The sequence below is a fragment of the Microtus ochrogaster genome, unplaced genomic scaffold (genome assembly GCF_000317375.1).
Source record: "Microtus ochrogaster isolate Prairie Vole_2 unplaced genomic scaffold, MicOch1.0 UNK58, whole genome shotgun sequence".
NCBI classification, from domain to species: domain Eukaryota; kingdom Metazoa; phylum Chordata; class Mammalia; order Rodentia; family Cricetidae; genus Microtus; species Microtus ochrogaster.
The window spans coordinates 1,353,312-1,378,843 of NW_004949156.1; the positions used below are offsets into that span (position 1 = coordinate 1,353,312).

At 39.5% G+C, this 25,532-nt stretch overlaps 1 protein-coding gene across 6 annotated transcripts in view; it reads left to right on the forward strand.

Moving 5' to 3' along the window:
• The window catches only part of Dmd (dystrophin), a 1,456,297-nt gene that overhangs the window by 1,337,103 nt on the left and 93,662 nt on the right, over window positions 1-25,532 (forward strand). For all 6 annotated transcript variants that reach the window (XM_026777353.1, XM_005369733.1, XM_005369731.2 and 3 more), the window contains one exon: window positions 18,466-18,540. In XM_026777353.1, the coding sequence (XP_026633154.1) occupies window positions 18,466-18,540 (75 nt within the window). The remainder of the gene's footprint in view (window positions 1-18,465; window positions 18,541-25,532) is intronic.

The following is a 25,532-nucleotide window of genomic DNA, read 5'->3' on the forward strand; positions in this document are numbered from 1 at the left end:
CAGGTTCCCTATCTTCAGCTGCCCCAGGAACTAACTGGGGACCTCTCCTTAGGCACCTGGAAGCCCCTCTAGGTCCAAGTCTCTACCCAACCCTACAATGGCTCCCTTAATTAAGATATGTGCTTCAAGGCAGGGTTTTTCTATGTAGGCCAAGATTTCTTGAACTCGGGCATCTGCCCGGCTCTGCCTTACAGAGTGCTAGGATTAAAGGCCTGTGCCACCATGCCCAGCTTAGAAATACACTTTCTGTTTCCTTCTGTAGATAACACACACATATTAAACTATGCTCTTCTTAATATATTATTAATAAAATAGATGTAGTATTCTGTTCATTGACACTGTCACCCTTTTTACTAAGCTGAGAGCTTTTTTTCCCCCTTCCTTTTTGTAGAGAAGCTGACTGATAGATTGTGAGTAAAACTTCATTCTGTGAAAAATTATCTTGGGACCTATAGAAGACAGAACCCAGAAATAAATGTAGGCTGGCTAATATCAGCAACTAATGGCCTTTAAATCAAAGTGGACAAGCATTCAAAGTTTTATAAATGTGAATTCAGTCTTACAACTTTACAAACAACTTGTTATGCAAATGAGAAATTAATATTTTCATCTTAGGTACAGAAAGGATGAGTTATTTTATAGGCTGACACATTATAGCAGTGTATGGCATGTGATTTCTTAATTCAGCTTTTGGACTGCTGTCATTTTTTATATTAAAAAATTATATCCATATTTTCTAACTTCTAGGACACCATCAATTTCAGACGTACATGTCTATATGTCAGGTTGGTTTAGAAGTAGCTGAATCTTAAGATCCCAGGATCCAGGAACTGCTGTAATGGGGGGAAATGAGACCCGACTATATTCTGGAAAATTAGCTTTTTATTAGATTCTTCTGTCGGTTAAATGAATTCATGAGTTCTTTTGTTCAAATAGGGAGGAATTAGAAGTCCTTAAGCCCAAGGAATAGGCTTGGAAATGAGCCTTTGTACTTTATTCTCTGTCTCTGTCAGGAAAGGGATTCTGTGGAGGGGAAAGGCTTGGCTTTAGTCTGCCTCCTAAATAAATGGGAAACAAGTTATATTTGGAAGATGAAAATGTTAAATTAGAGATTTTTACTTGTAAGGTGCTACATCTTTTTCATTTCTTATTTAATACAAATTTTAAAGTATATATATATATGATCAGCTATATAATGATTATATATATGACATAATCCCCAAACCACTCATAACTTGGAGTTTGAGACAAATTAAAGCCACATAAAGAATTTCCTTCCTGATTGTCTCTTGAATCCCTCAGCAGTCAGGGACGAACATTTCCTGACGAGGAAAGATTTAGATCTCTATGAACTTACCCTTGGGGCTGTGCTCCAGAGTTTATTTGTAAGGTAGTTGCTTTCAACTTGGAATAAAATGTGTTATAAACAGTGGTCATAGGTCCTCAAGTCAGATCCTTCCTTGACCATCAGAATGCCTGTTAGTCTTTTATCGCATGACAGAACTCAGCTAGCTGTTTCTGTAGGAACAAAGACTTCTTTTCTGAGAACTCATTCACTGCAGGCATTTCTAAGGAAGAAAGGCGAAATATTTCATCATTTGTGCTCCAGCTACTGTCCTTGTCTCTGTGCCACCCCAGGGGCCACCTTTTCTCTCCCTATGGTCCTACTTTTTTTCTTTGCAAGGATTTCTCTGATGGCTCAGTTGCTCCCCACACATCTCATCCTTTGACCTGCCCTGATTCATGCTATTTCTAGGGTCATGTCTATGACCCTCATGCTGATTGGATTATCAGCTATATTAGTCAGTTCTCTGTTCTTGTAATCAAATACTTGACTTGGACTACTTAGGTAAAAAGATTTATTTTGGTTTTGTTTGCTTTTTTATGGATATAGGGTTTTATATATCATAGGCGTGCCTTGTATTTATACTATAGCCAAGGCTGGACTCAATCTCACCATCCTCCTACTTCAGCCTTTCTAGGACTGGTATTACAAACCACTGCCACCACTCCTGGCTTAAGACATTTACTTTGGCTCACAGTTATGGAGATTCAAGTCAAAGATCAGAAAGACTAATCTAGTGATGGGAGCACATTGTGACCATACTGTGTGACAGATGAAATCACCAAAAACAGACCAGGAGAGAGGCAGAAATAGACAGACAAAAAGAGACAGAGACAGAGGGAACATGTATATGAAAAGAGAAACAAAGAAGCAAAGAAATGGGATATGGTCCTGTTGTAAGGAAGTCTACTTGTTGGTTCCCGGCCACTTAGCCCCGAAGTAATCACAGAGAAACTGTATTAATTGAATCACTACTTGGCCGATTAGCTCTAGCTTCTTATTGGCTATTTCTTACATCTTAATTTAACCCATTTCTATTAATCTGTGTATTGCCACGCGGCTTACCAGCTAAGGTTCTGGCATTTGATCTCTGGTGGGGGCTACATGGCTTCTCTGTACTCTGCCTTCTTCCTTCCAGCATTCAGTTAGCTCTATTCCCTGTGCAGGCCCAAAACAGTTTCTTTATTAACCATTGATATTCACAGCATACAGAGGGGAATCCCACATCATGGTTCCATGTCTCTGTCAAATATGAGATAAGCAAAGTTAATGGTGGAAACTTTGACATGATCACTAAAAATTGCAAGGGGAATGAATCTATTATTGGGCAGAGAAACTCAAGAATGCGTGTGATCCTTAAGCAAACTCTTCCAATGGGACTGGTGAAGGGAGAGATGCTGCGGTTTGTGTCAGTAGCGCCTTGGGGTTTAGTTGGTGAAGGCTTGAGATGAGGTAGAAGAATGATGGAATGGAGCAATGCTGAGCATGTGTGACCTCTAGGTTCCTAAACCCTGAGGTCAGTCACATGATTGAGTAGGGAGGAAGGCAGTCGTGAAAAGAAAGTAGAGAACGAGGAAGATGGGCCACGGGACTTCTTTTCTAGATTCAGGGATGTTGTACAGATACACAGAAATATGAAAATGGAACTTTTGGCGTATCCTTTGTTCTGTGTCAGAGGACAGGGCAATCTGATATCTAATGATGTGTAAAGTAAAGATCCTGCCATTAATTAAATTCCATAATAACTGTAGTTCGTAAGTAATTGGTCATTTTGTAACTTATGATTTATAAATTAGTGACTTTAGCAAGATCTAATCCCTAGTATTTAGTTTCCAGAAAAATTCAAATATAGCTCTGCACATAAAGCATTATTGTCAGTCACATACTTTATTTATATATGGCACACTATGCCTAGTCCTTTGGATGTATGGACAGTTCAAGGTACTCAGCTTTTCTTTCCTCACTGAGAGTATGCAAAATATAGGAATGAAACTATTTTAGTATTTTCCTACATCTTAATTATCATATTATGTATTATCTTACACTAATTATTCATGGTTAAATAGGCAACAGATTTTCTTCTTCCAGTTATCAACAATAACAATAACAACAAAAACATTTATTTTCCTTAATAAGATTAAAGTGTGAGTACTAGCCTACAGCAGAAATCTTGTAAAGATTTTGTTTTGTTTTGTTTTGCAATAAATTTTCTTTTTCTATGACAATTTAGGCCAAACTTATATTCATTTGGCATCCATTTTATTCATGAAGATATTGGAAGAGATTATTAAGGAAAGTATGCTGATATTGAGAATAAGGGGGGAATGTAGGCAGGAGTGCTAATCATTCATCAGAACTTGAAACTTATACTATCAGATAAAGATTAGATTAAAATGTTAGAGTTATAGCTATCTGTCTGTCTGTCTATTTACTTAGTTACATATTTGGTTTGGCTATCTTTGGATTCATGATGTAGATCAGGATGGCCCGAAGCTCAGAGACCCACTTGCCTCTACTTGCTGGTCCTGAGATTAAGAAGGCAATGTCCTGTCACCTTCATGTAGGGTTTCAGAGCTGAAGGTGCACTTCAGTGATAGAACCTGTACTTATCATATCTGGGCCTCTTGGTCCAGTCCCTAGTACAAACAAACAAACAAGCAAACAAATCCATACATAAATCTAAAGTCCAAAACAGAAACACATGAATAGTTGAAAGTCACCAGAATTTTTTCTTCGAATAATACTATCAGAAGGTGAAATACTATTTGATTTCAAACATGTGTGTGCTGTCGTAGAGATTAGCATGTGCATATGTCTAAAGAGTGAAGTGAAATTTGGTTAATTGTAAGTTTTCATTCACATCTAGAAAAATAACTTGTATATTTTTAATTTTGAATACTTATCTTAAATCTAGGGAAAAATCGGACTTGTGTATATCCCATTCAAAAGTGATGGCTAAGGACTCTGGCTGCACCTCAGTGGTGATGTAGTGCTGGCCTAGTATAAGCAAGAGCCTGGGTTTCATTCATACCTCCCCAATCTACTTGTTTCTAGAAACATATCCTGCCTACTACTCATAAAAGAATTTCAAGCATTAATTAACTGATACGCTGACCTGCCTCAGTGTCGCCATTTAGTTTCTAGGCTAGGGGCTTTGAAACAGACCCTTGATCCCTTCTTTTCTCTGTTTCAAGAAGGACTGCAGAGGATAAGTGAACCTCTCCCCTTAGCCTAAGCAGAAGTGTTGAGATGGACACTAGACAGCCCTGAAAATAGTGAAAGAGTCCTTTGGTGTTAACAGGAACCAGGACCTCTGTGTGTTCTCCTATACCAATTTAAGGCAATGACTTCATTGTTTATTTTCTGATTATGGGAATAGACGGTAGGACCTTGCACATGCTTGGCAAGCATTTTACAAGGGAGATAAATCCTTAGTCCCAGCGGTCCAGGATGAGGGCTAGGAAGAGAAATTACTTACATCTCTGAGATTGTCTTTTAATTTGGTCTGGTAACTTCTTCCCTTCAGATAGCTTCTTATACATTGGCCAAAGCTGTTTGTTTGCATGTCATTACCTGCCTGTATTAGTAAACTGAAATTATCTAGCCTTTGCAGTAGAGAAAGGTTAGAGCAAAAGAATTCAGGAAGGGATGTTGTGATAACCCAGTCAGCTACAGTATGTGCTGCAATCAATTGAACATGAACTGCCTTTCTCGCTAGTAAGCGCTCTCTTTAGCAAATTGTTTCTTTCTCCCTTTAATTCAGTTCTTTGATTCCCGAAGGTAATCTTCGTACCTGTGTTAGGCATGTGTCCACAAGGATGATTCAGATCAGGCTATAAGAAATAAGAGAAGAATTCTAATGATTCACCCGTAGCAGTGGAAAATTAGATTATTTGAAGAAAAATAAAATGTAGAATTGATGTCACCAACACATTAAGCCAAACAAAAGCCAGAATGAAGATCTTTTACAATTTAATGTTGTTAAACCCTTAGCAAGCACCACCATTTTATTTGTCCTAGACATCAGGGCTAAATTAAAGCAGTATAATGTTTTCAGCAGTCTCCCTTTCCTTCACTCATCTCTTCTCCTTCCTCTTCCTCTTCCTCTCTCTCTCTCTCTCTCTCTCTCTCTCTCTCTCTCTCTCTCTCTCTCTCTCTCTCGGTTTTTCCAGACAGGGTTTCTCTGTGTAACAGTCCTAGCTGTCCTGGAACTCACCCTGTAGACCAGGCTGGCCTCAAACTCACAGAGATCTATCTGCTTCTGCCTCCCTAGTGCTGGGATTAAAGGCTTGTGCCATCACGGCCCTGTTCCTCCTTTGATTTCTGAGAGGGTCTATCTATATAGCCCTGGCCAGTCTGTAACTCACTTCTGTAGACCAGGCTGACCTTGAACTCAAAGATCTGCTGCTTCCTGAGTGCTCTGTCTAAAAGTGTGTGCCCCTACACCTGACTTCATCTTCTTATGAAGCGAACATGACAAGGTTGGAGACAGAGTATAGTGGTTGCACTGGCTTCTCTTTCAGAGAACCCAGGTTCCATTTCTAGCACCCATATGACAGCTAACAACTGGCCTCTGCAGGCATTACACACATGTGATTCACAGACATACAACCAGGCAAGACAGTCATACACATAAAAATAAAAATCTCAAAAAAACAGAAATATGCCTTTAATTCATACACTCAGGAAGCAAAGGCAGGTATGGACCCACCATCCCCTGCCTTCCCCCAAAAAACACAATGAAAAGAAAATATGATTTCCAATGTGTTCTATCAGTCACTGTAATTTTATCAGTATTGTATCAGATTAGATTTTTATTATATATTCAGTATTTAAGCTTACCTCAAATAAGCCTTGTGGGCTTAGACATTAATCACTGTTTTATAAATAACACAGCTTATATGGAAATTTTTCAGTTCTATCAACTTTAAAAATGTTCACTGGAATACTGCCTATTCCACCCTGGAAGTTCCCTTTACGTGGCAATCTGTGTTTTGGTATGGATTCTTTTCCCTGACCAAATTTTAGGAAGGCTTCTGTGTCTTCTCCTCAGCCCATCTGTGTACTTCCTGACAAAATCCAGAATCCTGCTCAGGCATTTTAGCATTCTCAGTATCTGATGAGGGTTTTCCTTCCTCTTCTACTCGGCTGGGTGATGCTGATCACCCTGCCCTGACTTCACTAAGAATCATGCTATTTAGGGTGAGTTAGAATTTCTTATCTCTGATATTTCCTATTGGGAAATTTCCAACTGCAGTCTCGCACTGTGCTCAATGGCTGGAAATTCCTTCATGTTCTTGCTGATATTCAGACTTGAACTGGGTTTTTTGTTTAGATCTCCCCTTTCTATTTGCCCAGATGAACTTTTTTATTTCCCACCTGTGCTATTGTCTAACTCCATCTTTACTCTGATATTCTCATGAATATGGGGTCCCCGGAGCAATGACTTTTTTTTTTCTCACCTTAGTGAGAAGGGATCTGCGGTCCCAGAAAATTATTTGCCTCAAAGCCATCCCTACCAGTGGTTCCCTAATACTTTGTCTCCCTAAGTCAATGGATGTACTTCACAGGGAAGGTGAAATTTTCAAAAGGAGTTATTAGAGGTTTATAGGTAAGAGCTTAAAGGAACAAAGCCGGTTTCCTATATGAGAAGCTCAGGCCCCAAGAAAAGAGTTACCACCAGGGGTCATTGTTTAGGAGTTAAAAAGGCTTTTCTTGGTTGAGGCATCGGGGTGGGGGAGGCCATGAACTGGTCGGTGCAGTTGGCCTACCCACAGGTGTCTTGTCTAAACTGACCACTCAGCCTTACCCACAGAAATAGCTTCCAGGCATCTGTGAAGAAAGATAACCAGAAACCACACCAGGAACTAGAGCCCTCAAAAAACAGTTTTGGAATTTCTGGCATCTGGCCAGGACAGAACCAAGGACATTTCCAGTTTCTGGCAAGGTTAAGAATTGCAATCCCTATCCCTAAACTGCTTGGCTGCTTTCTTTCTCCCATTTTGCTCATCACAACCAGAGTTGTGAATTCAAGTGTGAATCTTTAACCTTGGAACTTAATATGCAGACTCAAATGTTGTGTAATTGAATATTGTAAATTGTATAATTTCCACTTAATGAAACACCACTGGGAGACTGACTTCGAATGCACAGGGAAACAGGACAGAAGCAATCACGTTGGAGACGTAACCATTCCTTTCCAGTGCATTAGTAAAAAAAAAAAAAAAATGCAGCCTAAAAAAACCCTGATAGCTAAAAAGGTTAGGAGGTCTCTGACAGCTGTTTCCGCGGACAAATTTGAATGAAAGCCACCAAATAGCTAGTTATTGGAAGGACTCTACAGTAAGGACTTTGTGTGGGTCTGAAAACAACACAAACTAGCTGGCAAGAAAGTCTGAAGCTTTGGAGAGAGCAAAGCCCTGGATTGGCTGAGATGAGTGTGTAAAACCAAAGGTCTCCTAGAGCCAAGCTGTGAATTTAAATGACTGAAGGTGGCCAGATGGGAATGGGGGCAACCTGAAAAGCTGCTCTGGCAACTGAAGGACCACTGTCGTCATACATGAATGTGGGCTCCTGTTGTCAGGCTTACAGGTTCCAACAGAGAGCTGGCCAACAGGAATTCAGTAAATCATAAATCATGGGGGGACAGGGTTGACCAGGCATTAACCAACTAGTGAAAGACACGAAAGGAAATCTGGACCTTGGTTCTAGTCTCGGGTCTTATTGGTTGGTTACTTGAGAAATCGCGAAATTGCTGTTTCAGGAAAAGCATCATTTCTTGAAATCTTGGGAGATAACAGTGTCGAAATAAGTTAAGTTGAAAAGGTGCCAGCTGAGGAGGAATGCTAGGCAGTTTGGAAAATTTAGTTGACATTGTAAATTTGGAAAGGCAGCAAGATAATGTTAGCATTAAAGCAGATGAGGAAATTTACTGCTGTTTATTTTCATCATTTCAAGCAAGTTTTCTGCAAATCCTCCAACTGTGAAAGAGGATGATAAATTCAAAATAGGTAGTGTCAACCATATGCTTGTGAAGTCTAAAAAAGTTAGGGCACAACATTAAAAAAAATCCTCTGTGAAATTTGGTTATGGAAAGCTTTAAAAAGGTATACAAACTAAGTCTAAGTCATATTTGATCATTCTTTTTTGTGGGTGACAGCATCTTGCTTGTGTAGAGCAGGCAGTCCTTGAACTCAGAGAGATCCATTTCTGTCTCCCAAGTGCTGGGATTAAAGTCCATCATATCTGGTCCTGTTTAATCAATGTCTTTATTATTCAGGGTAAAATTACTTACACTGGCTATGTCCCGGAGAATGTGCAATGTGTTCGCTTCTGGAGAGACAATAGTACAATTAATTAAAGAACTTCCTAATGGAGGTAAAGGAGACTGGGGCTAACTTATAAGCCAGTGTGGTTCTGAGAGGCCTTTAAGTGAGTGAGTTACCCACGGTTAGCATTGAGAAAACCAAGAAAACAGTGACCAAAAATGCTAAGCCAGAGAAGTAACATAGTGTTGTTCTTGCCAGTGGTGTGGATAGCTCTTTGTCAAATACAAGGTAAGAATGTTGATCTGGTGTGGCTTTATACCTGGGACGAAAAGGCAATGTATGATAGCAAGACTAGGAATGCAGATAGTAGTATAGCTCCTGCCTATCCTCACCAAAGCCTCGGACCCTTCACCATTATCATGAAATAGACCAAACAAAGAAGAATATTGACAACCAAGAATGACAGAATTGCCCAATTGAATGGCCGGATACTTTGCTGAAGTCCAAGTTCCTTCTGGAGTCAGGGGTGGCATATGACACAGTGGTTTGCTGTTTTTTTTTTTAAATGAGATGACAGAAGGGAAAATGGCAGGAAGTGAAATTAAAGATTTACTGTCTTCCCTAGTGCTGAATTAGCAGGTGTTCATCTTGGCTTTTAATTCCCTGACCCCCCCTCTTCAGTGTCACGTCTCTCAGGGAGGTACGGATGTCTGCTTCTTCAGTCTCCTAGTTAAGCAGCAGGTGGCTAGGATGCTTGGCTGCAGTGCTTTCGAGGCTAAGTGTTTCGGGCTCCGAGGTTTATATTCAAGCCACGTATTTTCAGCTTCGAAAGAAACCTGAAATATCATAATTTTGGAGTTCTCGGGCATATAAATTGATATGTGTCTCACTAGCTTCTCCCAATCTCTTCTCCAGCCTGCCTCATTAATTTCACATGGCGTTCCTCTGGTCTCCTAAATTGGCTACCCTCAGATCATGTTTTAGGTTTCCAAGATACAGGAGCTCTGATCTGTCTTTATCTCCTCTCCGGTTCTGTTCCTTCCCTTTTGGATAATTGTCATTTTTCATTTCTGTCCTGTCAGTCCTTGTAGAGTTTCATCCATGAAAGAAGACAAAGGGCTCTCCTCCACACTGTTGTGTTTAACTAGACATCTCATACCCTAAGTCCCTTGTTAAAGAGGTGAAGGGCCCAAATGTGAGTTTATCTAAGCCCACAAGGTTACTCTTCCTTCCCACTCTCTGTGATTTCAGAAGTCTTAGCTTTCATAGATTCCTTGTGGCCCACACATTTCTCTGCCTCAGAGCTATTTTTTGCATGTGCTGAACTATTAACCTGCCTTGCTCTACCCGCCCCTCACCTGGCTCCTTCTCAGAGCCCTTCAGGTCTTTGCTTTAACTTTACTTTCTTCGAAAAGGCGTGTTTCCCCGCACGTACAAGCTTTCTGTGACTTTCCTCAGGCCCCTTTCACAGACTTTGCTTGCATATGTAATTACTCTTTCGGTTGACTGGAGTGTCAAAGAGGGCCATGCTGTGTCTTGGTTATCAGGGTTCCATTTGTTTGGCATGGCTCCTGGCATACATAGCACACTCGTTTCGTGACTTTACTTTAGAAACTTTAAAAGGAACAGTTATTTACCCTAAAATAAGGAGGGAGCTGATACACCAAAGAAAGATTAAGTCTAGTTCAGTGAATATATGTGCTCATTGGAGTTCTTTACAAGAACAGCAAACTCATGGAAATCTCCAGCACTGAAAACTTCTGCTTTCAATCAGGTTTTTGTTTGTTTTTCTCATAAATCCTCTGTCTTGTGCTGTTCGGTGGAAGGGGCTACTAATCAGAATCTCAGGGAAGGGTCTCCTGAAGGTCTTGTGACAAACGGTTTTCATAATTGGAATGTTAGTACCTTCATTGCCATTACTATAGGTCTAGCCATCTCGTATGCTGTTCTATTTGTGTCCTTCTCCAGACTGCAGACCATTGTCTTCTGTAGGTAATCATGACCACTCTGCTTCAAGAAAGTGAAGCATCTAAGCTACAGTGCTCACTAACTGTTGATAGAATAGGCAAACATATGGATGAATCTTCTAAGAAGTTCTATAGCATATAAACTGGTCCTGTATAGTGGCACGCTCCTCCAATCCCAGCATTCAGGAGGTCCAGGAGAGAAAATGGAGAGTGTCGGGCCTGCCTGAGTTACATTCCCATTTAAATAAAGTCCCACGGGTGATGGAGTTATAAAGGTTTCAGATTTTATATGATTTTGCCAATGAATAATGTGTTTTGATCAAATTTACTCCCTATTCTTTCCTCTCCAACTTCTTCACAACACACCCTTTGCCCTCCCAACTGCATGTACTTTTTTTATAACCCACTGAGTCCACTTAGTGATGCCAGTATTGTGTAGGACTGTCCACTGGACCATGGGCAGAAGAAAACCCTCTTTCTCTTAGCATGTATCTAAAAATTGTAGATCAGGTATAATATGTTAATGGGCCTCTTTTTACTGATTGTTTAAAGTTATATATTCCAGGGTATTTCTGGTGGCACAAGCATGTAATCTCAACAGTATAGGAGGCTGAGGCAGGATATTCAAGGTCTGTTTGGGCCACATGGCAGGCTTGAGGATAGTGTTGCTCAGTGCAGTGAGACCCTGTCTCAAAATGCAAAAATTCAAAGGGCTCCGGATATATAGGTCAGTAGAATGGGTGTATCCAAGACTCAGAACAAGAAGGGTAGGGTATAACATTCCTAATCTGTTCTTCAAGATGTTCAGAGTTTTTAGTAATTCTAACCTTCTGAAGCCTATATCTTGACTTGATTTGCTTTTAAGCCAAACATGATTTCAATTATTGAGTTTATGTTAAGCTTCATTAAGGCCTGTGGTTCTTGTTCATTCTGGTGAGTCTGGGCTGGCAAAAATAACACTTTCAGCACAGACTCCATTAGAACATTCTAGGGAAAGAATGAAGCTAGGGAATCAGGAATATAGTATTATATAATAAACTTGCCATTTATTTATAATAAGAGCCTATAATAAAGTTAGAGATACCTTGTTTTATTTTATCTTGTTTTGAAAGTTTGGAAGAGTATTCAAGTAGACACAGTGTACTAGTTGGTTGCACATTAACTGCCAGGCATTGATTAATTATACTTCATTTCAATATTTTTTTTACTTAGGATCACCTGGTATAATTAGATTAAATTTCTTCTGGGTAATAGAATATGTGTGTATATATGTACATACTTACATACTCTAATACATATATGTGTGTGTATGTATATATATACACACATATATATCCAGAAACCACAATACTGATTTATCTGTTGGAATAATCTTTTTAGCCAGACAACTCTTTCTATTCATTATGTTTATGAGGTTGTTATTCTTTCTACTAATCGATAAGTCTGCTCAAACTTTTCTTGAAAGGCTCCTGAAATCCTTGATGAAAATCTAGACTACAATACAAGTTGTGTGAAATTCTAGACTCCAGTTAGTCTGAGAGAGTAGTCTTGTGGCAGTATTATTAGAAGGCAGAAATGGGGAGTGATTGGAGATGAAGGGGTATAATGCTCTCTTCTTGTACTATCTTCCTATTCCACCATGTCTTTAGTGTGCTACACAGTTTTTTTTGCTACTACTGCAAGAGCATGCCCAATGCGTATAGATCCCAAGTACAACTTGATCAGCCATTTTTCTTTTTGACAGTTGCCTCTGTCACCTCCCAGATAAAAGAGGCAAACTGTAAAACAGAAATATTTACCAGAGTCAAGAGAAGTTCACAGGCTAAACAATGTGGGGAAGAAAGAAAAAGAAAGACAAGCTACTTGTTTTCAAATATGAGCAGGGTATGATGGCACACGTTAATCCCAGCAGAGGCAGAAGAATCTCTGTGTTTGAGGTCTATGGAGTGAGTTCCATGACAGATAGGGATCTGTCTGGAAAAAAAAAAGCAAAAACAACAAAAGAGTGAGTGGACCATCATTTCAGCAGTTGGCAGCTCAACTTGAAAAACTGAAGACATTGCTTCTAGACTCGCTCTGTTCCTGGGTTCGAACCAGCCCAGAGGTAAAAACTAATCCAAGTCAGGAAGAGCAATGCTTTGATCCTGAGCATTTTGATCCTTCTGAAGTGTGCGTTCTACCAGCTGCCATGGAAACATGGGTAGCTTCTTGGATAGTCTCAGTCCTCTTGAGTTCCGGCTGGGAGAGCTAGTGACCTCATTCCAGCTTGGATCCGAGTTGTGGAAAGTAGATAGCCTCTTCTGGGCCATGGGACTGAGGGGCTTTATTAGCATTCTGAAACTTTCGCATATTTTAGCGAGGCCGTCATTCCCTGAGCTTCAGCCCAGGATAGATTCACACAGTTCACAGCTGTGTCGCATCTTGAAGTTTCTTGGGCATCCTACATGCTTTCACGAGGCAGGCACTTATCTCTTCCAGCTGTAAGCCAGAGGGAGCGGGACTGCAGATCCTTAGCAATATATGCAGACTCAAACGGCGTAGTTAACTCCCTAGTTGGACTTTTAGGCACCAGAAATCTGTTGGAATTCACTGATGATTGCTGAATTCACTGATGATTACTGGGTGTAAGTTCATATGGCTTGTAGCTCTGTTTTGGAAACTAGCCATTTTTCCCCGCTATTTTCTTCTGGCATTCCTGCATCCCTGATTGAGAAGGGTTTGGACTATGTTGCTTAGAGATGCAATGGCAGAAGTTTTGTTCATTACAATAAGTTAAAGGCACAATGGAAGGGTGTCAGGAAGGATTAGCTAGAGGCAGGATGTGTCATAATTAGGAAGACTTGGAAGAACTGCTTTGGGGAAGCTGAAAGCTCTGCTAGAGCAAGAATGTTCCAGATGCCTGTCTCTTGATACTTTCCCACAGTGAGCCACACCCCAAACAAATCATATCATCCACGCCTTCCCAATTGGAGCTCTAGCTTCTGGAAGATGCCAATTCTTTATAGGAATTCTGTGAGAGTTGGATGAAGTGTCTGACCTCATTTGCCCCCCCCCTCCTTTTTTTGACTTCTGAATAAAACCAGAACAATTGGAAAGGGGAGTGGAATTAGGGCCATAAGAGAGAGTCTTTGGTTGCACACCAGAAAGAAGGAAACAAATCCCGTGAGTTGAGAGTCAGTTGAAAAGGAGGATTAAGAAAAATGGGGAGGGGACTGCTGTACCAGTGTCGTCGACTGAGATGATTGCTTGGTAGATAGCTCTCATGCCTCACAAACAGCCACTGAATGTTCTTAAGGGAAATGTAGACCGTATTTAACCCAAAGAATGATTCTATGTCTTTGTGCAGCTAATTTTATAGAGAGCTTAAAGTCCTCAATAATAAGTGTGTCAAATCCATAGTGGTAAATATACGAAAACTCTTTTGAGTATGCTGGAGGCAGGGCAGGAATCCATTTAATGGCACAAGATGACTCTTCCTATACATTTGTCCAGAACACCTTCAAAGCTAAACAGTGCTGACTGGGGAAAAGAGACTAAGGGGGAAAACCGTGATGTTGGGGGTAAGACGAATAAAGGATTATTAAGGATGTAGCTGACAGCTTCCTTTTTATTCCTGTTTTGGCTTCCAAATGATAATGAAAGCAGGTGCCCAAAGAAGCACTGTCACATAGGAACATTAGGCAGTGGGTACCAGATAACCTTACAGCTTGTACCAAAAGCACAGCCAAATACTAGCTGTGCTGGTTTGAGTGCCTTTGGCGAGCCTGGGTAAACCACAGTCCTTCAATGCAATGGTTCTTAGAGTGTGGTCCATGGACCAACAGCATTAGCATTACCTAGAAACTTGTTAGAAATGTATATACTCAAGCTCTTGCCCAGACCTATAGAATCAGGAAATCTAGAGTGAGGGACTGGGAAATGTGTGTTTTAGAACTAGCCCTCCAGGTCTATTCACATTTGAAAGACCATTGATTTCATAGTATGGACTCTGTCAGGCAACCAAGAATCCAGTGGGCCACAGTTAGACAGTGTTAGGTCCAGTTTAGGGTACCATTTCTAACAATGTAGAATCTGCTAGAATGGTCTTTGATCCTGTTAACGTAATGGCAGGTAATGTTTCTAAATCTTCTTCAACAGTGTTCATATTTTGCTTGACACTAGTATGAACAATACTACCCTATCTAACATTACTTATGTTAATTAATGAAATCCCCAGTGTAATAGGAGCTAAATATAGCTGCAGCACTTGACGGTGGCCGCCTCTCGAGTGAGGCATTTTGATTAATTGCTAAGCAGCCACCCCTGGAGTATGCATTCCTGATTAAGACAACTGACCGCCTCTGTAGTGTGGCTTAAACTAACATACGCATACATCACATTGTACTGTATACATGAGAGTAGTTTTTTTCACTCTTAAAATTGACATTATTAAAGCATAATTTAAACACCATAAAACACTTCCATTTTAAACACACAGTTTTGGCAAACATGAGGTCATGTCGCCCCTACACCAATCACAATACATACCCTAACCACTTCAGTTATAGCTCTTGGTTCCTTTGAGTAAAAATTTCCACTTCCACACCATGGTAGGTTACCATTTGTCCATAGGTAGATTTAGCATGTTTTATATTTTTTCAAAATTATTTATGTAAGTTTTATGTAAAAGCCAGTTGCATGGCTTTTAGATTGATGTTTTGCTACATTCTCTGTAATTATTTTCCTTTTATTGTATGTCAGTATCTCTTATGTGGCTAGCACAGGCTGATTATTTGTTATTCTATTGCTTTGTTTCCAGCCCAGTTTGGGGATGTTATTAATGAAGCTGTGGACAATCATGTTCCAGGCTTTTTGTGAACATGTATTTTATTTACTTTTGTAAATATTAATATTGGTCATAAGATATATGTATATTTAATGTCATAAGACACTCCTAATCTGGGGCTGGAGAATTGGCTAAAAGGTTTAGAGCGTTTGCTGCATTTGCGGATGATCCAGGTTCAGTTATCAGCACCTGCATGGTGCCTCACAACCACCTATAACTCCAGTTCCAGAGGATCTGTAGGCACCAGACATGCATAGGATATGTAGACATACGAGCATGCAAAACACTCAGACACGTTAAGTAAAAATAACAAATCATTAAAAAAAAAGAAAAAGAAAGAGACTGCTCGTATAACTTTCCAAAATTGTATTGTTTTGTATTCCTATAAGCTCTGTAGGTGCTCTGGTCGTTTCGTGGTCTTTTCATTATTTGGTATTGCCAGTCTTTAAAAAATTATGCTGAATAATTTGGAATAACTTCTTGATGTTCTTTTCTTCCCTCTCATTTAAATGTAGGCCAATATGTTTGGTTTCTGTGCAGACCACAAAGCGAATAATGTTGATCTAGGTGACTTAGATATAGAGAAAATATTACTGTTTCCTTCCTTAGGATCAGTGGTGTGGATATCCTTTGTCTGTGGCAGTTACACTGTGTTCTTGTCTTCCTTTTGTTCATTCACTCATTCAGTCTGTCAGCCAGTTCTCTGGCTGTATTAGCTCTGATTTGTCACAGAGCAGTTATATATTAAGTTGCTAAGAAATAGGACTGGTGACAAAATTCTCAAGGAGCTTTTTGGAGCTGAGTTTCTGAAGTTTATGCATACATGCAAACTACATACATACATAGAAACTCTCGAAAAGAAACATAGCTATGATAACGCTTGTGCAGACTTGCATAAGGGTACTGTCTGAGTATAGCCCCCTGTTAAACTACCTGACTTTCCGGGACTTACAGATAGAAAATGGTGGCCTAAATTGTTGAATTGTTAGTCCATGCCGACTATCGGACTTAGACCTTAGACAATAAAGCTAATTGTTAGAGAAACTTCCTCCTGCAGCAGATGGGAAGAAATACAGAGAGCCATAGGCAGGCATATGAGAGAGAGAGAGAGAGAGAGAGAGAGAGAGAGAGAGAGAGAGAGAGAGAGACACAGAGAGAGACACAGAGAGAGAGACACACAGAGAGAGACAGAGAGTCACAGAGAGTGAGACAGGCAGAGACACAGAGAGACAGAAAAACCTTGAAACACACAGCTCTAAATGGGTTGTCTCCATCTAATCCCTCCGCTCAGAGCTCAGGGCACCCCTCAGAAGAGAAGGCAGAAAGAAAGAGCCCGAGTGGATGGAGGACACCAGGAGAACAGTACCCTCTGAATCAACCGATCAAAGCTTATATGAACTCATGGAGACTGAAATAGCATGCTAGGGCCTGCATGAGTCTACACCAGGTTGTTTGTGTCTAAACTATGGCTTCCAGGTTAGCATTTTTATGGGATCTCTGAGTGAGCAATGAGTGGGTCTCTGATTCTTGTGCCTTCTCTTGGGGACTTTTCCTTCTGTTGGTTTGTCATGTCCGACTTTGATGTGATAGATTTTGTTTTATCTTATTATATTAATTTTACATTTTAAAATGAATGAGTGGATGAAAATCTAGCCACTGGTGTAAAGGACTGAACTGTTAGTTACACCTACTGGAAGGGGAACTCAATTCTCTCCAATGGAGTGACACTGGGTGCACCAGCCACTCCTGGGCAGCCCTCATGTGTCAGAGTTGTTGACCTGTATAATTGACTCCACAGGGTTTTTTAAGGGGGGTGCTTTTATTTGGTTATGGTTTTGTAGATTTTTTTTGGGGGGGTGATTTTGTTTTTTGGTTTCCGGGGATTTTGTTGTTATATTGGGTTTTTGCTTGTTTTTTTTTTTTTTGATGAAGAACATTAAAGTTGGGTGGGTAGGGAGTGGGAGAGGATCTAGAAGTACTTGGGAGAGGAGAAGAGTATGACAAAAATATATTTAAATTTAAAAATAGTTTTAAAAGATAAAATGAATATAATGCTAGTTGCTGGTCCAAGATTGCAAAATTACATTTTAACAGGAATAAGTTCAAGAAATATGTTCTGTAAAAATAATTAAGGAGATGATGAATTTGAGAGAAGGTGGGCAAACATGGGAAGAGTTGGCGGGAAGAAGGGGAGGCATGGAAATGCTGTTAGTTTTCACAGCAAGTGCTCGAAAAGTTAAGAAATTATTCTGTTGAATCGTGACTATAATTAATGGTGATATATGGTTGAAAATGCAAAGATGCTGGCTGGATATTAAGTGTTCTCACCACAAAAATAATAAGGATGTTTGTTTTAAATTTAATCATAACGTTATGTGTTTTTTTTAACCTCAGACATCATATTGTATATGACAAATACATGCAATCTTAGATCAATTTAAAAAATGTTGAAATTCATTTTACTTTCAATTTTATAGTAACACATACACATGCAGATTATATAAAACATGCGTGGAATATTAACAGTATATATTCCATGGTTGTAGGCTGTTATGCTTTATTTATTCAGTTTTATAGGGTTCTTTAATTTCTTCTCTTTTCCACAGTAAACATCTGACCTTTTATATGAAAATATGGGCATAGCGTTCTTTGCCTTTTCAGGTCTTATAGCAATTCCAGTAATGCATTCCTTCTCTTTCTTTAATCTTGCACAGCAAGGATTTACTACAGTAGATACAGATTACAGTCTAGGAAGAAAAACAATGCTTGGCCTCCTTTTCCCTCTGGGGACCTAGCAGTGCATGATAGGCTGGCAGGCTCTGCCACTGTAGCCTTTCCCGGAAGAGAAGCTAAGCTGTCCTCACTGTCCAAGGGCACAAAGAGCTGTTTCCTTAACACTAAATCTACAGAAGTTCACCTTCTAAAGCTCGGAGCATAAGCACAAGGTTTCTTTCTAACTTCTTATTGTGACTTTTGTAGCTGTTGGCAAATCATCGGGGGTTTCCTCTGTGCTTTCTGATGAAATAACAAATGGTCTTTGTCTCCCTCCTTTTTCTTCAGCTGACCTGAATAATGTCAGGTTCTCCGCCTATAGGACTGCCATGAAGCTCCGAAGACTGCAGAAGGCCCTTTGCTGTAAGTATTAGCCAATGTTTGAAGGCCTTGATCATTTTTCTTTGCTTAAAGAATGAGGACTGGAGAGTTTTCACCATGTTTACACCCTTGAGTCACAAGGTCATTTTGCCAAATAAAATTTATTCTTGAAAGCATTTTGGCTTAGTACCTGCCCAGACTGTTTTGTTAGATTATAATTACCTCTGCAAGTGTTCAGTGACTTCTGTTAAATTGATAAGATATTGGTAAAATTTGTTTTGTTAAATGAATAGCATTTACACCTACATTTATCTTTGTGAAAGTTATTTTATCTCCCCCTTTCCCATTATATCTTCATTTTATAAAGACTATTTAATATTAGAGCATTATAACAATATTATCTGAACCAAGTTCATAGATATGTCTTTTGTTTCTTTAAATGCAAGTATTCAGATGTATGTTATGATAGAGAAAAGATGATTGGATTTTTTGTTTGTTTTCCCAGGCAGGGTTTCTATGTGTAGCCCTAGCTGTCCTGAAACTAGCTCTGTGGGCTAGGATAGCTTCGAACTCAGAGATCTGTCGACTGGGATAAAAGGCAGCAACACCATGCCTGGCGAGATCTTTTTTTATTTTAACTTTCCTTTATTTATTATTTGTGTCTTTCACATCATGCTTTTCAATCCCATTCATATCTGCCCTCTGCCCCTGCTACCCACCTCCAAAATAAAGCAAAATTTAAGAGAAAAAAAAAGAGAGAAAACTAAAGAAAAAAAGGGAAAAGAATCTCGTCATGGAAGCGACAGTGTGACTCAGTGAGTCACACAGTATAACCTTTCGTTCATATATCTTTACTTGCAAGTGTTCATTGCAGAGTCATTGGCCTGGTTTGAGGCCTCTGGTTTCTGCTACCCTATCGATGCTGGGCCCTCACTGGGACTCCTCTTGGATATCCTGTTTGCTGTCCTGTGCTGTGGAGATCATGTAGATTTGGATCTGCAGGAACAGTTCCGTCATATGTGTTCTAGTCATAGGGAGGGAAGGCTGTGTTCTGAGGCCTGGGGCCTAAGGAGGGCAGAAAGTACTCAGGAACTAAAATGACTTCGTCATGGCTACTCTGCGGAATTCCAGGCCTATTGGGAAATATTAGGTTAGAGAGAGAAGCAGGAGACAGATTGCGAGAAGCTTTTAAAACCCAAGTTAAAGCCTTTAGAGGTCAGTGGGAGCCATTCAAGAGATGTTGGCAAGGGGATGACATGGATGGCTTTTCACTTTGAGAAACCATTCTGGCTGGGAGACAAAGCATGAATTGAGGGTTGAACCATGGGCAGGAAAGAGATCTGTTACTGAATTGAAACCAGCAATATGGTGGCTTGAATAGGAATGGAGGAACATTTCAAGATGTAGGCGGCAGATGCTCCAAGCCTTAGTGATTTGTTTGATGGGGAGGGCAAAGGCAAATCAAGGAAGGGAAGACTCGTGGATTCTTGACTTGGGCTTCCCTGTGAGAAATGAGCTTGTCCACCAGAGTTTGGTAAAAGGTAGAATGAGCTACACAAGCAATATTTAGCAATTAAAAGCATGGAGCTCCTGCTTCAATGATTTATAGAAAGGTTAAGATAGCAAACACATATACACAGAGGGAGGGAGAGAGAGGGAGGGAGAAGAGGTCATTTAGGACAGAGGATAAGCAACCATGAAAACTGAGTATAAAGTCATGTCTGAGAGTTCCGTAGGAAAATCCAAGAGGTTATAGTGCCCAGTGCATGAAAGAAAGGAAGAACCTATCGTAAGGTCAGATGATGGTGGTGACAATGCCCATTGTATACAGCAACAGAGAGAGCCTTAGTAACTTTGGTGAAGATAATACACCAAGCATCTTAAAAGCGAACAAAAGGTGTAGATGACTGGAATGGGCCTGTTCTTAGAGAATTTTAGTTGCAACAGGGGGCAAAGAGAGGTTATAGCAAATTGGAGATGACTGAGGAAATAAAAAATGACTGTTTTAAGATGACAGGATAAAAAGGGGCAAGTTATAGGCAGATGTCCTAGAGCCAGGCAAAAAGAAGAGACACTTCTCTGCTACTGGAGTGCCAGAGAGAAAGATACATGCAGGTTCTAGGTAACCAAGAAACTTGGCAGCAAGAGGGCGATGGAAACCCATCTAAAACCAAAGGTTTTCTTTGTGGAGTTTGAGAATCCCTGTGACACAGTTAACAGTGGAAGGTAATAAAACGGACACTGACCTTATCTTTGTGGAGAACAAAAGGGAAGTTAAGTCAAAAACCAGTATTGGGAAACTCAGTTGGCTGACTGTTTCTACAACTGCCAATCTCTAGTGGCGCAATATTCCTGTAGCAGCAGCCATGTTGGGTAGGAGAAGCTAAAAAATTAGGTTGAATTTGGCAATTAGGAGGTAGAGGGATCAAGAGGTAAAGTAAGTTAGGAAGAGTTAGTGAAGGAACTGAAAAGCATGCAGTTATATTCAAGAAGGAGATATTACTGACGGCTATTTCTAAAGTAGCCATTTAAATGGCTGACAAAGTGAATTGGTATGATTTTTTTATGGAGGAAGACTAGAACATTAAGATATTGAGAAGCTAGAGTTATGAATGGCTCTTCCCTTCTAATACTAAAATCCATCAAACTTGGGGATGGAAATAAGAAACACTGAAGGACTATTAGCCTCGGCCACCAAGGTCCTTTGGAAACACCTAGAGGTTCTCAGAAGTGGGCAGAACTAAAGTCAAGGAACTACTGGTATGGGGTTGTCACATAGTGATGCAAGTGCCCTAGAAGTGATATTATTGGGAAAGGTCAAATAGGTTCCTTGTCTTTTCATATTGATATTCCCAATAATTAACATAAAACTGAGCAAAGAATAGATCTTTCTGTTTTCATAGAATGCATACATGGATGAAAGCCAATGGAAGATTCCATTGCCTTAAGAGCTTATAGCCCAAAGTTATCATTTTCTGGTGCATAGCTGCCAAGTTTCAGTAGCTAATAAAAGGCTCCCCATGCCTAGGATTTCCTTGGGGACCTGGTTAATGAATCGTAGCAAGCACAAAGGAGTTTGGGGTGGGGTGGAGTCAAGGGGCTAAATAGAGAAAGTCTTCTGTCTGTTTTTCTTCTTTTGACCCTGCCCCATCCCAGAGGTGCTGCTCGCCTTTGATAAAAAGGAGAATTATGAACTGGTTATTCTAAAGTGCTATAGAATATTCCTGTAAGATCCCAAAAGTTCAAAAGAGGTAACCAGCTGTTCCAGGTTATACTATGACAAAACTCAGAAACAGACTAGATGGAAATGCCTCTAATGCCTTATGACTGTTATCCTTTTCCACCGCTGCCTGGAATCATTTGAACATTATTCATTTTTATGGTGAAAGAGAAGAATTCTATTCATTGTCTTTCTTTTCAGTATATGTCAAAATTTTAGTAAACATTGGGAACATGGAGGAGTTGGATAGTGTAAAAAAAAAAAACCATGTTAGCCATTTAAGGTGATAACCTTGTAATAAACCTTAACTCTGAATGTAAGATGATTTGGTTGAATTTTCACTTTTAAGCAGAGTTGAAATTCTCAGCATTTCTTTTCAGATCTTCACTCTGATTTGAAAAAAACTCAAGGGTAGCAAAATTAGAGTGTATTTATCTAAATTAGGTACTGAATTCTTAAGAATGCGTGGATAATACCATGCAGACTATGGCCCCATGTGCAGTGAGAACAGAGCGAGAAGTTTTGGCAATCCATTTACTTTTGAAGAACATGTGTGGTCCAATTCCTTAGTGAGGTTTCAATAGGTGATTTAAGAGCTTCCTCCAAATTTTGTATTTGCTTAGGTTTATCTTCTAGCTCTTTTTTTTTATTTCTGTGCCTGCAAAAGCTTGATAAAGAGCTATTGTCCATAGCCTAAGCAAATGAAACTTGCCCTGACTAGTTTTTCCTATCAATGTCTATTTCTACTGTGTCTTACATTAACAGAAATTAGTGATGTTATCTCAGTGATTTCTTGATGCCAGTGAAGAGATTGAATTTCCGATCCCTTAGAGAACATACTTAGCCATCTCTATGAGACAAGTGATCTTTAAAATAAATAAATAAATAAATAAATACTTCTCTATCAAACTTCAATATTACAGGAAACCAAATAATACATTTTATCTACTACAGAGAATGTGCTACTTAAGTTATGAGTATCACCATTGGCTTACAATGCCCCCAGTTTATAATCATTTTTATATTGTATGCCTCTATGGGTGATTTTCTGTGCAGTGTAAACAAAAGTTAAAGTTGATAGAGCAGCAGAGAAAAATTGAAAGTCTTGGTGTGAAGTATTTGTAAGCTGGTTCGTGTGGTCGATAGCCTGGGGAAGTATGAAGAAGATGATGTAGCTTTTCCTTTCTTCTCCCATGGTTCTGATGACACTCTATAAGTGTGCATCTTCTATCATCTACAGGATAGCCAACTTGCAAGAGCAGAAGTAAAAATATCCTAACAAAGCAAATATATTTAGTTTATTAGCGTGTAGGGGATTGGAGAGAGCCCAAACCACAGGGCTAAATATATGACAGTTGATAAATGTGACAAGTATTTTCCATGCAACAAGAAATGGAGAATAATTTGCCACTGCTCAGCAACCTGATCCTAAATTACAGTCATACGATACAGTATAGAGTTGTCTGATTAAAGCTAAAACTTCTGGATTTGCTTTCACTAAGACAAAGTGAAAAATGTGCTTTCTTCCAGGTAAACGAACCTTACCTTCTAATAGAGCACTAAAGAGGGCATTAGGCAGGGTTAGGTTGGTAAAGAAGATTCACAGGGCCCATGGTAACATGGCTTATATACTATAGTTTATTGCTACAGCCAGCTACAACGCAAATAGAATTAATGTAAGCAAGATGTAGATCCTGAGTCATTCGCTGACTCACATCAAGGGCTCCCAAGTATAATAAAATGTATAATATATTAATAATATAATATGTCCACATTTCTTTTCGTGTAGTTTAAAAGGCATATCTCTGTTATATCAAAATTTAAAATATCTTGAAGATAATTATCTTGTGATAATATCCATCTATCTTCTAGGGAAAGTATTTTGGTGTGATAATATCCATCTATCTTCTAGGGAAAGTATTGTGGTCCCTCTGATGTCCTTGAGTTGCACAACAGGGAAAGAGGTGTTTGGTGCCCAGTCCTTGTAATATCAAAAGGCCCTTTGTAGGCTCTATTATCCAGTTATCAGTGGTTTCATTTGCCCATGATTCTAGGCACCTTTCCATATTTGTCCTTCCTTCTGGAATTGGATATCCTCAAAGTATTATTCTTATATTAGGATTAGAACATCATTTCCATCAGTTAAACTTTGCTACTTATGAGTAAACTCTAGCTGGCCAGGTATTCCTAGTCCAGCTCCCATTTTTTATAAATCTCTTTAAAATATTATTTCTTTCAGAGTTTCAGGTTTTTTACTGGTGTTGAACATCTTTACTTCCCCTCTTCACTTCTTCCCAGGTCTACCCATCTTTTTTGCCTCATGAAACATTGTCTGTTGTGTGCTTCATTGTTTTGTTTTCCTTTCCTTTAATTTTTTTTGAAACTCTTCAAGCACAATTTGTGCTGCCCAAATATTGTTGATTGTGTGGTCTTCCACTGGACTGTGGTCAATTACGAAGGGTTACACCAAGAGAAGCCTGTCTCTCCCTCTACCACAGCTAACCATTGCCATTGATTCTGTAACCAGGAGTGACACTGTGTAGCCAACTCTTCTCTCCAGGCTGGGATTGGGTCTAGGTTGAGCTTGCACAGCTTTGGTATGTGCAGTCACAATCTTTAAATTCATACGTGCAGCTGTCCTGTTGTGTTCCAGCACATGTTGCCTTTGGGTTTTGATAATCTTTCTGTACCGTCTTCTGCAATGATCCCTGAGACTTGGAAGGAGTGATTCTATATCACTACCCCTTCTTTATAAATATTGCCTTAGAAATATTTTAGTAAGACTGGGTTGTGAATCTTGTAAACATTCTCACTTCTGACATGTATGCTTGATGACATAAGAAAGTTCTGTCATCAATAATAGGACTTTGTCATTAGATTATAGAGATAGATTTGATGTTTGAGGGGACGAGGGGACTCCTTTGCCCAATGGCAAGATGTAACTGATGTAACTGATGTTTGAACCTAGAAGGAATGACTAGGCTTAACCAGATTCTCTTCTGAGTGGTAAATATGTCCCTGGAAGGACACATTTCTCTCCTCTCTCTATCCACTCAGGCATAAAGAATACACCACCACATAGTCCTAGTCTTCAATGACATTGAAGCTATAACTTCGTTTTTCATTAAAGTATTTTTGAAGAAGCTGGAAAGATGGCTTAGTGGTTAAGAGAACATACTGTTCTTGTAGTGGACCCAAGTTTCAGCATCCATATTGGGTAGCTTACAACCACATGTAACTGCAGCTCCTGGCTTCCTTGGCCATCTGCACTCAAATGCACATACCCACACACATAGCCACACACATACACATAATTAAAAATAATAGTTTAAAATATGTTTAGAGCATTTTTGAAAGAAAACATTTTAACACGGTTTATTTTATTTTATGTGTATAAACATTTTGCCTGCATGTATATATGTGCACCACATGTGCCTGGTGACCATGGAGATCAGAAGGGGACATCAGATCCCTGAAGTTATGATGGTTATGAGTCACCATCTATGTGGGTTCTGGGAACTGAATCCAGTTAATCTTCAAGAGCAGCAAGTGCTCTGACATGTGCAAGGACGTGTACACACACACACTTTTGAGCATGTTAAAATTATATTATATATTAATATAGTGGAAAGTGTTAGCTTCAAGAAAAAGGATATCTTCACAAAACCATCTGCTAGTTGTTTACTGAGGTTTGGAGGAAAGCACATCGTTTTGTTTAAAGTTTCACCAAAATAACTTCCATGTATTCTTTAATAGGCTTGGTTTGAAAATTGAATATGTGTGTGTGTGTGTGTGTGTGTGTGTGTGTGTGAGA